The sequence below is a fragment of the Oncorhynchus clarkii genome, chromosome 14 (assembly GCF_045791955.1).
Source record: "Oncorhynchus clarkii lewisi isolate Uvic-CL-2024 chromosome 14, UVic_Ocla_1.0, whole genome shotgun sequence".
In the NCBI taxonomy this organism is placed as follows: domain Eukaryota; kingdom Metazoa; phylum Chordata; class Actinopteri; order Salmoniformes; family Salmonidae; genus Oncorhynchus; species Oncorhynchus clarkii.
The window spans coordinates 20,352,424-20,369,083 of record NC_092160.1 but is presented as its reverse complement, the minus strand read 5'-3'; the positions used below and the strand labels follow the sequence as shown (position 1 = coordinate 20,369,083).

The following is a 16,660-nucleotide window of genomic DNA, read 5'->3' as shown; positions in this document are numbered from 1 at the left end:
CCCAAAATCAGAAAATGGACAGGAGAATCAAAGAGAATGAGCAATAAATTACAGATAAGCACTGCTCAGGTTTGAGGTGGTAGCTAACTACTCAGGAGCACTGCAAATCAATACTGATTACAGTACCCAGCAGGAAAATGATTTTTATGCCACAAGACAGGATTTTTAAAGAGGAAGGTTAGGTGGTGTGGGTCAGATATTATTTGATTTACCTTAGTTGTTTGTTTGAATGGTTGGTTGGTTTCTTGTGGGGTTTTTTTTATTAGAGAAATAGTGCACTGTGGGTCACATCCAAATCTGAAAGCATGTTGAGAAATGTACTAGGCTATATTTGTCAATATGACAATGACAGCCATCAAATCATATAAAATGCCCTAAAACCCCTATAAATTGTCTTAATAACATAACTTATGTTGAGAGTCTTTTGCATAGTTCTCTAAGAGCATTGGCTTTTCAGAAAACAGATGTTTTTATTCTTATGTCGTTAAATTAGTCTGTGGGCTGTTGTGTTGACAACAATGTCACTTTGAAACTATACTGAACAAAAATATAAATGCAACATGTAAAGTGTTGGTCCCAAATGTTGAGCACAAATTTGTTTACATCCCTGTTAGTGAGGATTTCTCCTTTGCCAAGATAATCCATCCACCTGACAGATGTGGTATAAAAAGAAGCTGATTAAACAGCATGATCATTACACAGGTGCACCTTGTGCTGGGGACAATTAAAGGCCACTCTAAAATGTGCAGTTTTATCACACAACACAATGCCAGAAATGTCTCAAGTTTTGAGGGAGTGCACAATTGGCATGCTGACTGCAGGAATGTCCACTAGAGCTATTGCCAGAGAAATTAATGTTCATTTCTCTACCATAAGCAGCCTCTCAACGTTGTTTTAGAGAATTTGGCAGTACGTCCAACCGGCCACACAACCGCAGATCACGTGTAACCACTGCAGCCCAGGACCTCCACATCGGGCTTCTTCCCCTGCGGGATTGTCTGAGACCAGCCACCCAGACAGCTGATGAAACTGAGGAGTATTTATGTCTGTAATAAAGCCCTTTTGTTGGGAAAAACTCATTCAGAAAAAACGAATTCTCCCCAGTGGGTGGCCTTTGCCCAATGCGCCCATGCCCAGTCATGTGAAATCCAAAGATCCTGGCCTAATGATTTTATTTAAATTGACTGATTTCCTTATAAAAAATGTAACTCAGTAAAATCGTTGCAATTGTTGCACGTTGCGTTTATAATTTTGTTCAGTAGAAGTTATGTATCTTAACAAGTTAGGCCTTAGAGGTGCTATACTACATACTTAGAATACTGAATGTAAAGATGCTCTCCTACTAGGTGAACCCCTCATCAAATCTACATCTCTAAAGAATATGGATTGGAGAAACCTGATGTGGATATCTCACCAACCATCACATGATATTGCAAATACATGACTGCTTTAGATTTCAAATCAATAGGTGATCAATATTAACCATTATCCATGAGTATGTGAAAAGTTTCATTTCAGAACGCAATATTTTCAGAAATATTGGTACATAAATGTTTATTCTTTAAAGAACTTATGAAAGAGATTATTTAAAGAGATTCTTTAAAGAAATAGATTGGTGTGTTTGTTCACTATCTAATCATGGCATGGGGTTGTTGAATGAGAAACATATATTTGTTTGAAATCTATCACTTTAAACAAATAGTCATGTTTTTTTGCAAAACACTATATATCTGCCTCACTCTCTGGGAAATAAGTGGTACTGCTAAGTTTTACACAGTCAAATAGAACAAATGGCCTTTTTTTTATAAAGAACTGTACAAATTATACATTTGTGACAATATATGTAAATAATATATTTTGTAACAAAATAATCAATTCAGTAATATGAGATCTGTATGTAAAACATTTACAAGTAACATTTGTTTTACATTTAGCAGATGCTCTTATCCAGAGTGACGTACAGTTAGTGCATTCATCTTAATATAGCTACAGTAGTTGAGACTAATATACAGGATGCAAACGTTCTATTCCAGCTAAACAATGGATATATAGCGTTTTGCACAAGTGTATTTTTTTTTACATTTTAATACAGATCTAAAAATCTATGAATTACAAATCTGAGAGTAGTAATATTTTAAACACATATGAAGGTACCCATAAGCAATCATTTCTGATGAAAAAACACACGTGAAAAATTGGTGGGTATAGTGTTTTGGAAATAAACTGTTCTGTGTGCCTGTGAAGGTCCACACTTTAAAAAGGAGATCTGTCTGGACACCTTATGTAGTTCTTTAAGTGCATAAAGGAGAAGAAACTCAATGTTAAAAAAAAAAAAGTAACTGCCGCACAATGGCATTCTTAGGCTACATGTGTGTTTATTGGATCTCAACCCAACATTTTGGTCAATAGAGCTTCATCCACTGGGACTTACTGAGAGATGTATATTTGCTCTACTTTATGGAGGAATCATACAGGGTCAGCCAATTGCCACATGTATGAAATGGCCTGACATAGCAGCACATCAACAAGAATGATGTTGAGTGTAAAATATGAAATATGATAATAGCTTCAGGTTAAATTGACAAATTCACAGTACCAGTCAAAAGTTTTGGACACACCTACTCATTCCAGGGTTTTTCTTTATTTTGACTATTTTATACATCATAGAATATTAGTGAAGACATAAAAACTATAAAATAAACATATGGAATCACAGAGTGAAGGAAAAGCAGTCAACAAGTGTTCAGCGTATGTGGGAAGTCCTTCAAGACTGTTGGAAAAGCATTCCAGGTGAAGCTGGTTGAGAGAATGCCAAGAGTGTGCACAGCTGTCATCAAGGCAAATAGTTTTGACGTCTTCACTATTATTTCTTCAATGTAAAAAAATAGTAAAAAATAAAGAAAAACACTTGAATGAGGAGGTGTGTCCAAACTTTTGACTGGTAATGTATATATTTTATATATTTTAAGTGGTAATACACAAGGCAAAGTGAGAGCTGATGCTATACAGATTGATGAAAAAAAACATTTTTATTATGATGGATCAAGATAATAATGTGCTTCCCTTCTGAGGCATAGTCATACACGGAGTAGAGGCCTAGATGGTTCAAAGCTGCATTACTTAGTAGTTTTAGTACAATAGTAGATCCCACTTGATTTGCATTACTTTTTTTTTTATTCTGTATTATTATTAACACTATTATTACCAATATCATCATTACTATGTCATCATTCTTGCAGAATCGTAGGCCATCCTGTCTTCTTTAGAACATCCATTTAAACCTTTGGGAATAGAATGCACTAGAAATTCAATAGCTGTAAAATTCAGCTAATTGTTCTCGCCTAGTCAAGATTATTAGTCCTAGTTAATTGTGCGTGTTGAAAAAAGGAAGTAAGGCAACAGCGCCTGGTCTAGGAGTCCATTGGCCATTTTTTCTTATCAGTTATGGGCACCTGCATTCCTTAGTGCCGCCTAACATCTGGGGCCCTAAACATGCACTAGAAATACAGCTACGTGCACTCACGACTAGCCTGAACAACACACACACGGAGGCACCAACGCAAGGGCGCGCATATCGCCAGCAGAAACACACGCGCGCACCCCTGAATGGGCAATAAAATGTGTAAATGTAGGCCCATGAGAATAAGAAAATAGGTACTTGGCTATAACCATGACTGACTGAAACACCAAAGTAATGAGATGCGTATGAAGAGCTGTTTTCAGTACCTGCAGTTGTACGTTCGGATCTCCTTGTTATCCCTTTTGCACTTGACTGCCACAAAAATCATAGTGACAAACAGGATAGCTGCAATAGAGCCCAGGGCAATGATGAAAATCAATGACAGGTTTACTGGTCCAATAGATTCCTGGGCGTTCAGGTCCGGTGAGAGGTAGACAACAATGTATGCAGAGGCCGACAAGGACGGTTTCCCGTGATCGCGTGCCACCACTGTGATCTCGTAGGTCGACTTGACCTGCTCCCCGAACATCTTAGTGGACCGCACCTCTCCATTCACCTGGTCTATCTCAAAGAAAGGCCTGTCTCCCTCCGAAATGGTATAGGTGAGCCTTCCATTCTCCCCCTCGTCGTAGTCGTCGGCCTTGACTTGGGTCACCAGGTAACCCACCCCTGCATTCCTTGGAATGGATACTTCCGCGGTGCCATTTACCAGGGGTGGAGTAGTCATAACAGGTGTATTGTCATTCACATCCAAAACGACAATGCGCACCGTCGCGTTACTGGATAAGGACGGATTCCCTTGGTCCCTGGCCAAAACTTTGAAGTCAAAAGTCCTAGTGTACTCATGGTCGAATGATCTCATGGAGTAAATACGTCCTGAAGGATTTATACTGACATATGTGTTTACGTCCATGTGTTTAATCTCACTGGGAACGATGGTGTATGAAACGGTGCCATTCATGCCCAAATCGGGATCTACAGCAGACACTGCCAGCAAACATGAGCCGGGCAGGTTATTTTCTAGGACCATCTCTTGGTAATGGGGTTTTAGGAAGTGGGGAGGGTTATCATTTTCATCTGTGACTTTCACTACAAACGACTTGGTGGCACGTAAAGGAGGGGTGCCACTGTCCTCTGCTTGGATAGTTAGATTGTACGTGTCCCTCTGTTCTCTGTCTAGCCTGCCATCGACAAGGATGGTTGAGAAGCTCTCGTATTCCTGGAGCCTGAAAGGGACGTTGCCTTGTAGTCTACACTGCACCTTGCCATTCGCGCCAGCGTCCTTATCTGAGACCCTTACTAATGCAATAACGTATCCACGTGGCGCGTTCTCACTAACTTCAATCAGCTCTGTGTTCACCGACAATAAACTAATGACAGGTGGGTTATCATTTGCATCCATCACATTGACCGTGACTTTACAATGAGCCGGAATAGAATTTGGACCTAAATCTTTGGCTTGGACATCAATCTCGTAAATATGGGTTGCTTCATAATCCAACGGGCCATTTACAGTGATAATACCGGTTCTAGGGTCGATTTTAAATACATCTCTAGTTTTCTCGGTGACGTAACTGTTAAACGAGTATACAACCTCACCATTAGTTCCCTCGTCAGGATCCGTTGCATTCAAGTCAATTACAAGTGTATTAATAGGAGAATTCTCCATCACATTCACTGTATACACAGGCTGGTCAAAAACGGGATTATTATCATTCGAATCCATTACTTTAATATTGAGCTGAACTGCGCCAATCTTTGGGGGGTCTCCGCCGTCTTCTGCACTGATTTCGTATGAGTAGTGAGACTGGGTCTCCCTATCTAACGATTTTTGCACTACGAGTTCGGCAATCTTGGACCCGTCCCCCCTAGTCTTAATCTCCAACCCGAAGAGCTCATTCGGGGTGATCGAATATGATTGCACACCGAAAATCCCAGAGTCCGGATCGCTTGCCCCCTCTAGGGGAAACCTGGTACCAGGGGAGGCATTCTCTGAGATTTCAATGTCAATGTGGTTTGTGGGGAACCTGGGCGCATTATCGTTCAAATCCACAATTTCAACTTTAATCACACAGATCTCCATGGAGTTTGACATCACCTCCAGAGAGACAGTGCACTTTGACGTCTGTCGGCAAGCCACATCTCGGTCTATTTTCTGATGTGTGAGGAGAAGTCCAGCAGGGCTGAGTTCCACCCATCGCGGCTCTGAATTTGAGATGACCCGCAAGTACGGCGCACGCGGTGCAATGGCAAATCCTTGAGTTTGTGCGTCCTTTGTCACGTTTCCAATGATATACCCAGCCTTCTGCTCCTCGTTTATCGAGTATTTCAAATTGATAACAGAATCAGCCCCAGTCCAGCATAAAAGGACTATCCAAAGAATTTGCATAAAATCCATTTCCTTGGCGTACATTGTACCTGTTGATTTTTCCTTAGATTTAATTGGGACCTCGTATGATCACGCACACCTATGCATGTCAGAGATAACCTTGCAAAATTTTCCAGTTAGCGAATCTCATCGAAAAGTTATCCTTGGAATAGGTTTCGATAACAGAAAAGGCTCCTATCTGGTATACATGTAACTTGATTATATGGTCTTAAGTCCATCTACCTCATTGTACTCTTCTGAGAGAAACCACATTCTCCAATCTGCTGCAACGCGTGAGATCTTGAGGATAGATATTAGAAAACATTATGAATGGTCTCAGAACACTGATGGTCTCAGAACAACATATAAATCTGCGCTGTTTGTATCAAGCTACAACTATAGGAACGTCTGACATGATAAACCGACCATTTCGATACAGGCTGGAAAACAATGTAAATAATGAATTAAAAAATCAAAAGGGAGGAAAATTCTAATGAACAGGTTTACCCCCAAAAATAATGTTCACTGAAAATTAAATTATTGGCTAAAAATGATCCAGTTCAATTCTTCCCAGCATCATGATTGCGATTCAACAACCATAAGGAAAATTTTAGACACACTGAATTTTACGCATACGTCCACAAATGCATATGAATGATTTGTTCAAGTTGTAATGACTTTTCCTTTGTAATGACTTTTCCTCTTCAATTGGCAATTATATCACACCACATATCCGATGGAAACGTAAAAAAGGAATCCGCATTGAGAAAATCCGTGAATAGCCAAAGTCCAGTCATCGAATGTAGACCAATGATGCTGTTGACAGAACGAATCTTATGGGCCTAATGCTATCAGTGAAGACCACGGTTACCTTTTAATTTCCAGGCGAGCCGATAAGAGGTTTCACTCTCTCTCTCTGTCAAAGTCTTTTATCTTTATTTTGCTAATTCGTTTCCTCCAATCTCACACATGAATACATCGAACACGTCCCGCGGAGATATGGTCAATATCAAATCCAGTGTAAAAATATAGAGGCAAAAAATGATGTTATACCGTCACGATAAAAAGCAGTTCGTTTCAAGCATGCAGCAGAGCCAATTGCATGAAAAATATCCAGCACCACTCGTTGTCAGTAGGCTACTAGTTCACCACAATACGCGCTCGGCTCCGCTCGCATCAATGCTGCACACTGCCGAATGCACAGCTCAGCGCTGAGCGCTAATTCTCCGGACCAGGACCAGCAATCCCCTCAACCAATCAGAGGTTACACAGGAGGGTTGGATTTGCTGGTTGGTGGGGAAATATACAGCAATGAAAACTCGGCCAGCTACCTGCACACTAGTTCAGCTGTGGAATGGGTTAAGTAGTGTAAATACATGTATTTATTTATTACTCGATGTGTATCATGTAGTTAATGTAGTAGGACTAATTAAAGACCCTACGTCTATATAGCATAATGGTTAGAACTCTTGGTATGTTTACTCGTCATTCCAATGCAATCCGAGTTTTTGCATGCTTTCTTTCTAAGTTTGATATACAGGGTTTGCCCTAAAGGCGACTGTGATCTGAGGACAGAGAGTCCAATCCTTCAATGAATCGAAATAATACTTGATCCACACATGATTGCTGATGACATCCCGATGATTTGATGTAGTCTTTTTTTTTACATAATGGAAGTAGCCTATATCTTATTGTAGCCTATTTTGTTAAGGTGAGCCAAATTCGACTATGAAACGCTGAATATTTTTGCTGCTTCAGAATGCTGTACTGTAGATGCGTGAAATGTAACACCAAGCATTCTTGAGAAACAGGTAGGTATAGTCTGGCATGTAAAACAAGGACACGTGCGTTACCAATACAACGACGACAAGTGTTATGTTGCATATTATTTGTGTAACATCGTGTCTTATTTCTGGACAATGAAACAAATGTGATTGTAGTCGCAGGCTGCAAAATATCCCTATCTCTCTCTCTCTCTCTCTCTCTCTCTCTCTCACACACACACACACACACACACATACACTCAGTCACGTGCACACACACACACACACACACACACATACACACACACACACACGCAAACTTACACGCGCGCACACACGCAAACACGCACACACACACACACACACACATACACGCACACACACGCGTTGCATTTCTTAGATGTGAAGAAAACGATATGGTTACTAAAATGTGTAACAACAAAAACATATGATTGCGTTGATGCAGAAACATGTTCTAATTAAAATCATTTCAGAGAATTCTTAGAATATGTCACTGCAGTCCTTAGGTCTGTTGAAAGGAACACTATTTTGTGTCATGCTAGCTGATCCCTGATAAGGCCAGTACGGTAAATTACTTGTAGACTAGGCTACTTCGATCTGCTTTTGGGTGGAACAGCAATATAACTTCACACGTCAATCAGTGGAAATGAAGCCTACCTGAGAACTCATATCAACTTACATTCGGAAGTTCACGACGCTGAGTGGCAATATTTAATTGTTGTATTAATGGTACAGAAAGCACACTGATTTTTACTAACATTTGTGTCATGTGTATATTGGCCAGGTCCTATTCCTAAAATGACTATTTTGAGGATGCGATTGACTGCATATTTTTTCCATGGTCAAAAAGGTTGGCTATTTGCTTGAATAGGTAGTCTAATAATGTTTGTTTTTTTGCAACGACTAGGCCTAGTATGTGTTGTAAGACCTATTTATCATTTAGAACAGACCTCCTTATCCCTCGTGGGTTTCGCTGCCTTCTCATTCCCCAGCTCACTCCTCCCCATCTGGCAAACTTGGCTGCAGACAACCCAGACCATATCGAGGGTTACCCGGTTTAAAAGTCACAAGGGTGACACCTAGCGTCCTTTTGCTGCTTGGCTCGGTTATTGACACTGACCCAACAACATTTGTCACAAACATTCTGCCTTTTGTTAAATTGCATAACCTATACCTTTCTCATTGTGGCAGACCATCTTGCTCTGTGATATGCAGTTATTTTGCTTTTCAACGTTTTATTACGTTTGGATGTAGTTTGCTTGATTACCTGCATTACAGGTGATTATTGTTTTCTCATTATCAACATACAGTATTTGTCCACAAGTTATGCTTTCACATAAATGTTTTGTATTCCACCTATCTTACCTGAGATGTAATGAAAAGTAATAATAGCCATACATCAAACTATTATACCAAATAGCCATATTTCTGTAATACAACACCAGGGGCGCAACTTTGGTTTTAGAAATGGGGGGGACATAATATTAATATTATATATATATTTTTATCCTATCGGATAACACTCCAAACAGTCTACCCGACCGCTCGGAGGCGTCCGCATGGTCCTAAAGCACACCGTAGTCTAATTTTTAACACAATTTCAGAATGTTCGGGGGACATGTCCCCTCTGTCCCCAGTGAAAATTGCACCCCTGTACACCAAAGCCTCAAACAGCCCTCTACTTTCAGAGTGGGGGGTACTGTTATATTCAAATTACTGGCTGTACACCCCAACATGGAAAAGGCCAAAACACTGATTGCTTGTGAAATATGCATCAGAGTATCTCACAGTCTTACACCACATGAAATAAGAGGCTCTAGTAAGACAATAATCCCTATAGAACTGTAACAGTATGTAGATATAGAATGGGCTTGGATGGATGGATGCATTATTTAAATATTTCTGAGTTATTTTACGTCTAACTGTCAACTGCAGGCTACACTACTCTGTCATTCTGCTTCTTTGAAAAGCAAAACAAGCAACATTTCTCTCTGTGTAGCCTGTAATAGGGTACATTGCTGGTGCTTTTACAAGACATTACACTGGGTGGATTCTGAGGCTAGATACAGTATCCTCGTAATAAATTCTTAATGGACAGGGAATTAAAACAACCATAGGTGGCTGTGGGACTTTTTACTCAAGGCTTTTTAGACGCCATATTTGAATCCCGTTGCAGAGTAAAGGCCTGTACATTTTATTCTGTATTATATTCCATTTGAAACTGTGCAAAGGTTGAAACAAAGTTGCTGTTTCATAGGAAAGGGGAATTAAGGTGAACAAATCAATAGTGCCAGTAGCCTAGCCACTAGCTATGTCTCTGTCTCCATGGAAGTAGCGATAGAGTAGACTACTGGACAAATTACACTCATTGGTTTGTCCTTTTGATTTTAATGATTTGAGTGCTTTGTGTTGAGTGGTTGTAAAGATAATTGTTTACATTTCTAAGCATGGTGTTGTTTTATCTGTATCATTTGGTCGAAGCCAGATATTGATCTCAGACACTAATATACTGTATCTCCTCTGTCATCTAAGAGGAGACGATGGTGATTGGCTAGGCTACTTCTCCCTTCATTATGATTGTGACTTTTTATTGTTTCAGTCTAATTACCCAGAATGCACTGCCAATTGAACTCTCATTAACAAAGTGGCCATGACAATGTGTTTCTCCGTAGACATTGGACCACATGTGGAGCACAGTCAGCACACCCCTACTGTGCATGGGGAAAGGTGTTACTTGTTTGCAATTAAAGGAACTTTAAGCATTACCCAGATGGTGTTGGGTTCTGTTTACCTGTGAGTTGTGACCCACAACTAAATGTCATTCATTTCTACTATTAACATTGGGTGAGGGACACAGAGAGAAGTGAGACAAGGGTGGTATTAATGTTCGGTGAGGGCAGTGGTGTAAAGTACTTTAAGTAAAAGTACTTTAAAGTACTTTAAGTAAAAGTACTTTAAAGTACTACTTAAGTCGTTTTTGGGGTGTCTGTACTTTACTTTACTATTTATATTTTTGACTATTTTTACTTTTACTTCACTACATTCCTAAAGAAAATGATGTACTTTTTGCTCCATACATTTTTCTTGACACCCAAAAGTACTCATTACATTTTTAATGCTTAGCGGGACAGGAAAATGGTCAAATTCATGCACTAATCAAGAGAACATCCCTGGTAATCCCTATTGCCTCTGATCTGGCAGACTCACATAACATACATTATTTGTTTGTAAATTATGTCTAAGTGTTGGACTGTGCCCCTGGCTATCTGTAAATTAACAATATTTGCTTAATATAAGGAATTTGAAAGATTTATACTTTTACTTTTAATTTTTGTATTTAAGTATCAAAAGAAAATGTAATTGCTAAAACCAAATACTTTTAGACTTTTACTCAAGTAATATTTTATTGGGTGACTTTCACTTTTACTTGAGTCATTTTCAATTAAGGTATCTTTACTTTTACTCAAGTATGACAATTGGGTACTTTTTCCACCACTGGGTGAGGGACACCAAGCAAGGATGAACTCCCTGTGCCCTTCACCATCAACAAGCTTCCATCCAGACAATGGCTTATTGTCAAGCTCACAATAAAGAAAACATCATCAAATTTACAAAAGACAACATTCCAGTTCTATTCGCATATGGATAAAAAAAATACATATTGTTGTCTAACTGGAGTCTATGGCAAAAGAACCTCCCTGTTATGTTGACATACAGTATATGGAGTCCAAGTGGAATCCACCTAGCCGTGCTTTAAGGACTGTGGCTAACTAACAACATGCTTGGTTATATTGGCATAAGAAAAACTTATACCAGTGCTTCTAGGACTGTGCCCTCGGATAGAGAGAGTTGAAGAGATTTTAATGGACGTATCATCACCATGTCCAACATCATTGAGGGACAGGGCTCATAGACAGATTAAGCCTGTCACTTCCTGTTCCTTCAGCCTCTGGCCAGGGTGGTGAGGGGGAATCAATTTCTTGCAATGCCATGTGGATGAATACCAATAATAAGGTTGTCCTCCACCACAGCCAAAACAAGCACCGCCATCTTGCCCATTCCGAATCAATGCACCACTGTCTGTCTCTGTCTTCCGCTAGCTACCTGTAGCTATGTGTCTGAGTGTGGGCCAAGTTTCAGTGGGCAGTGAGGCATGGACAAGCGTGTTGGACTGCGATGGGTGAGGATAGTGCCAATACAGCGATAGAGGGACTCGGCTACTACTTTCGAGCTGAGCATCAGGGACAGAAAGTCAGACTACAGAAGTAGAGTCTTAGAAAATAAAGTTCTAAAAGGGTTCTTCGGCTATCCCCAAAGGAATAGCCCTTTTTGGTTCAAGGTAGAACATCGACAGGGCTGTAGTGGAGGGAGTCTTTGACAATTTTTAGGGACTTCCTCTGACACCGCCTGGTATAGAGTTCCTGGATGGCAGGCAGCTCGGTCCCAGTGATGTACTGGGCCGTACGCACTACCTTCTGTAGCGCCATAACAAGCGGTGAAGAAGCCAGTCAAGATGCTCTCAATGGTGCAGCTATATAACCTTTTGAGGATCTGAGGGCCAATGCCAAATCGTTTTAGCCTCCTGAGGGGGGAGAGGGGTTGTTGTGCCTTCTTCAGGATTGTGTTGGTGTGTGTGGACCATGTTAATTCCTTAGTGATGTGGACACCGAGGAAATTGAAGCTCTCGACCCGCTAATCAAGTCATAGATTGTTCTCACTGCTACCGCACGGCAAGCGGTACCGATTCACGAAGTCTAGAACCAACAGGACCCTGAACAGCTTCTACACCCAAGCCATATGTCTGCTAAATAGTTAACCAAATAGTACCAGGACCTTCTGCATCGACTCTTTTTACACTTACTCTTTTCACTCATCACATATGCTGCTTGTAATGTTTATTACCTATCCTGTTAACTAGTCACTTTATTCCTACCTATATGTATAATTCTACATCAATTTCCTCATACCTCTGCACATCAACTCTGTACTGGTACCCCATGTATATAGCCAAGTTATCATTACTCATTTTGTATTTATTCCTTGTGTTACTATTTTTCTCTCTAAATTGTTGGGAAATAAGCATTTCACTGTTAGTCTAACACTAGTTTTTTCCCAACGTGTGACCAGTAACACTTGATTTGAACCCTTTTGGGTTCCATGTAGAACCCTCTGTAGAAAGGGTTCTACATGGAACCCAAAAGGGTTCTACCTAGAACCAAAAATGGTTATTCAAAGGGTTCTCCTATGGGGACAGCCGAAGAACCCTTTTAGGTTAGCACTTTTTTTTCTAAGAGTGTGTGTGCCATGCAGACATGCCTTGCCGGAGGAAAAATATAGAAAGGGACAAAATCAATCATTCTCTGTGTACTTTGAACTGTGGCGGTTAAAGTCTTCCAGGCTAGAAAAGTCTTAAATATGCTCAAAAGCAGACTTGGAGTGTGAAACTCCCCTTCACCCTAACTAGCCTAGCTTTTGCTACCGTCTGCACGTCATCATGCTCCTCCGCAATGCTTTACTTCACACAGGGTTAGATAGAGTGGCGGTCTGTGCTGTTTAACAGGTTTAGGCTAATATATGATACTAACATTTTCCCTATACCCATCATGAGTTTGCTACAACCTAGCCTATGAATGAAAGTTTACAACGTAGGTGCACAGGTCGAGAGAAATTTGATCAATCAAGTTGACAGACATTGACACATTCAATACCGCCTTGCACAATCTTGCCTACATCTAGCTGATCTTGGATGTAATCATTAATCCAACAGTTGAAAATGAGAGTTTCCATTGGACAAATTCAGTTATGTTTATCCCTGTTTCGTTCCGTTTGCTTCCTTTTGAGAAACGTTTTTAACAGAATTGGTGGTATGAATTCACCCCTGATCACTTGTAAACACAGTTCACTTTCATAGCAGCCACATACAAACAGAATGATCCCTTTGATCATTGGATAATTCCTTCTCGCATCTACACGCATCTTCCTTCTTGTTAAATTCACTTGTGGATTTCAGTGCACAACACATCAGCTGTTTGTGACCAGGCAAAAAAAACTTTCCATGCCAAACCTTCATATCATAACCGCTAACTGCTACACAGCCTACAAAACCAAAAGCTTACCTTGACTTGGAAGAGTTCCAGTGTTGGATAGACATAGTCAGCTAGGTAACATAGCATCCCTCTCTGTTTGAGCTGGGTGTTTGAGTAGGCTAAACTAGCTACCTGCATTCGCTAGTTAAGTAAGTGAAAGTGAAAAAAAAATACTAAACAGTGCTAGTTCTCACTCTCTCTATTGTTTCTTAATTTTTTTAAGTTAATTTGTTCTAAACTGTTCAACTATTGTCTTTCTCTCTCTTTGAGTCAACTACTCACCACATATTATGCACTGCAGTGCTAGCTAGCTGTAGCGTATGCGTTCAGTAATAGATTAATTCTCTGATCCTTTGTTTGGGTTGACATTCAGTTCATTCTGCAAGAGCTCTGATAGGGTGGAGGATGTCCACTGGAAGTTGTCATAATTACTGTGTAAGTCTATGGAAGGGGGTGAGAACCACGAGCCTCCCAGGTTTTGTATTGACGTCAATGTACACAGAGGAGGATGGAAACTAGCTGTACTTCCGGCTACACCATGGTGCTACCCTACAGAGTGCTGTTGAGGCTACTGTAGACCATCATTGCAAAACAGCGTGTTTTAATAAATTATTTGGTGATGTGAATATATTTAGTATAGTTTAATTTAAAAATGATATATTTTTTTGTTGAAATTCACTGAGGAGGATGGTCCTCCCCTTCCTCCTCTGAGGACCCTCCACTGTTAATGGCGTTGCTTGGTCAATCCAACGTCTGCATTGGCGTGCAGCATTTACCGTGATATGGCCTCTGCAGAAGTCAGGGCATCCATACTTCTTGCGCTTCTTGGAGCAGTGCAGAGCTGTTGTGAAGGAAGTTGTCAAGGAAGTCAGTTTGTGTTTATACAGAACCCCCCGCCCCCACCTACCATCAACCAATCATGTCATTGCGGAGCTACGGTATACGGAGCCCTCCTCATTGTAACAACATTTGAGAGGTGCACAGCGATGCGTTATGGAGCTCAATTTGGGCTCTGTGTGCCTCCGGAGGCACCGCAATTCCGTCACCCCATCCATACCACGCCTCCGACCACATTTTCAGATCAAGCATAACAGTGCAGAGAGCAACAAACAAATGTCAGCAATGGTGGTACACTATAAATGTACAAAGACACTGTAACAGCCTTTGTCATCTCTGATTAGCCACCCCCCCCCCTCCCCCAACTTCACCTGATAGCAATTTCAAAGCATCTCAGCGCAGTCCAGTCTCTGCGTTTTCTGACAGAGAGCCATCTCATCTCCCCACTTCAGTCTACCGAGGCGGCAGAACCCATCTCTGACAGAGAGCCATCTCATCTCCCCACTTCAGACTACCGAGGCAGCAGAACCCATCTCTGACTTTCTCTCACTCTACGCACAACAGCCAATGCTCCTTGCTCCCTTTGATGGTCATTTCTGTTCCATGAAAAGGAATGGAGCTACAATGGATTAAAACCTCATTCATATGCATCACTCCATATTGCAAGATCAAGAAAAACCTTGCAGTCTGTCTGTCAAAGGTAGAGCACGTTTGTAAGTATGATAGTGATGAGAGCTCACGGTGTGTTCCGATCTGTTAATACCACCCTTCTCTCACTTCTCTCTGTGTCCCTCACCCAACATTAATACCACTTCTCTCTGTGTGGCGCTCTGATTAGGAATGAAGTGGATGCATTTGTGTTTGATGGCATGTGATTATTACATTCAGAGTAGTGTTTGTGGGGAAGCCGTTTCTGGTCTGTGCACCATATTTCCTAGGATCCAGTTGTGTGTTACCAGAGGCCAGATATGAGGCTTTTCCCCATGGCTGGTGTTGATACATACTGTGGCCCTCTCTGCCCGTCATGAGCACGATAACCAGCAGCCAGTTGGCACGGCAACCAGCAGCCAGCACATTTGCATTTTGGTTTCCACTCAGATTGATTTGGATGTTTCTCTTGTCAAACATGTCATGGATTTCTGGAACCGTGCTCTCGCAGGTTTAATGATCCAAATGTTATCCCCTCTATCTCCTATATTTTTGGCACGGGATAAGAATTACGTGCAGATGGTATTGTATTGGAATGGTTGTGTGGCTCTAAATGGGGAATGAGATGCAAGTGAATAAAGGAATATTGTTTGAAGTGTGCAGGAGGGTTGGTAGGGTTCCTGGTCATCAAACGCTGCCAAACACTGATTTAATATGCGGTTTGTGGATATTTAAGCAATTCATAATTAGTCACCCAATAACCCATTTGCTTCTGAAATGAATCATGTTTAAGAGAAATATGCTATATTTGTGCATGATTAATCTGAATATTTATGCCATTAGATGGCAATTAACATGCACTATGTAGTCCTCCCTCTGGGAATGGCCTAATATTCTCCTACAACTGCTAAACTTAGAAGATGTCAGACTAATTAACAGCTATTATATCTAACCCCCCTCCCCAAATTGTTGAATTAGCTCTTTCTTCCTGTCAATGTGCAATTATCTGGCCTTGAAAGTTTACCAAATGAATATATTGGATGTCATAACTTATTCATCTGACACAAAAAAACAGGTTATTATGAAGTTTGTGTTCTTTGCATATTGATACATTTTCCACACTAATACTGAGAACGAGCACTCAAATAAAATAACAATGTATCGACGTATCGCTTTTTCCTCTACGCGGTTCAGCTAGGCCTGAGAAGGGCCCTAGTTGAGGTACAGGCAATAATGCCATGAATCAGGACCCAAGTCTGAATGAGTTTGCCCTATTGATGTCTGCTAGACCTGACCCCTGTTTGAACCCTGACATTTTACATTCCTCCCACCGGTTCACTAGCATTTAGCACAATAGACCCAATCACACACACAATGCAGTTCCAGAGATTTTCATTTTGATCTGGTTACCACAATGTGCAAAATCAGTAGCCTTTGTTGTGAAGCCCCGGGGCACCTGACAAGAAAGCCACACAAA

The 16,660-nt window shown here is 40.8% G+C and overlaps 1 protein-coding gene across 5 annotated transcripts in view; it reads right to left on the bottom strand.

The window, feature by feature from the left end:
• LOC139366404 (protocadherin 19) overlaps window positions 1-6,321 on the bottom strand; it is an 83,272-nt gene extending 76,951 nt beyond the window's left edge. For all 5 annotated transcript variants that reach the window (XM_071103852.1, XM_071103853.1, XM_071103854.1 and 2 more), the window contains exon 1: window positions 3,727-6,321. In XM_071103852.1, coding sequence (XP_070959953.1) covers window positions 3,727-5,873 — 2,147 coding nt within the window. In that variant the 5' untranslated portion in view covers window positions 5,874-6,321. The remainder of the gene's footprint in view (window positions 1-3,726) is intronic.
• Between the last annotated feature and the right edge of the window lie 10,339 nt (window positions 6,322-16,660).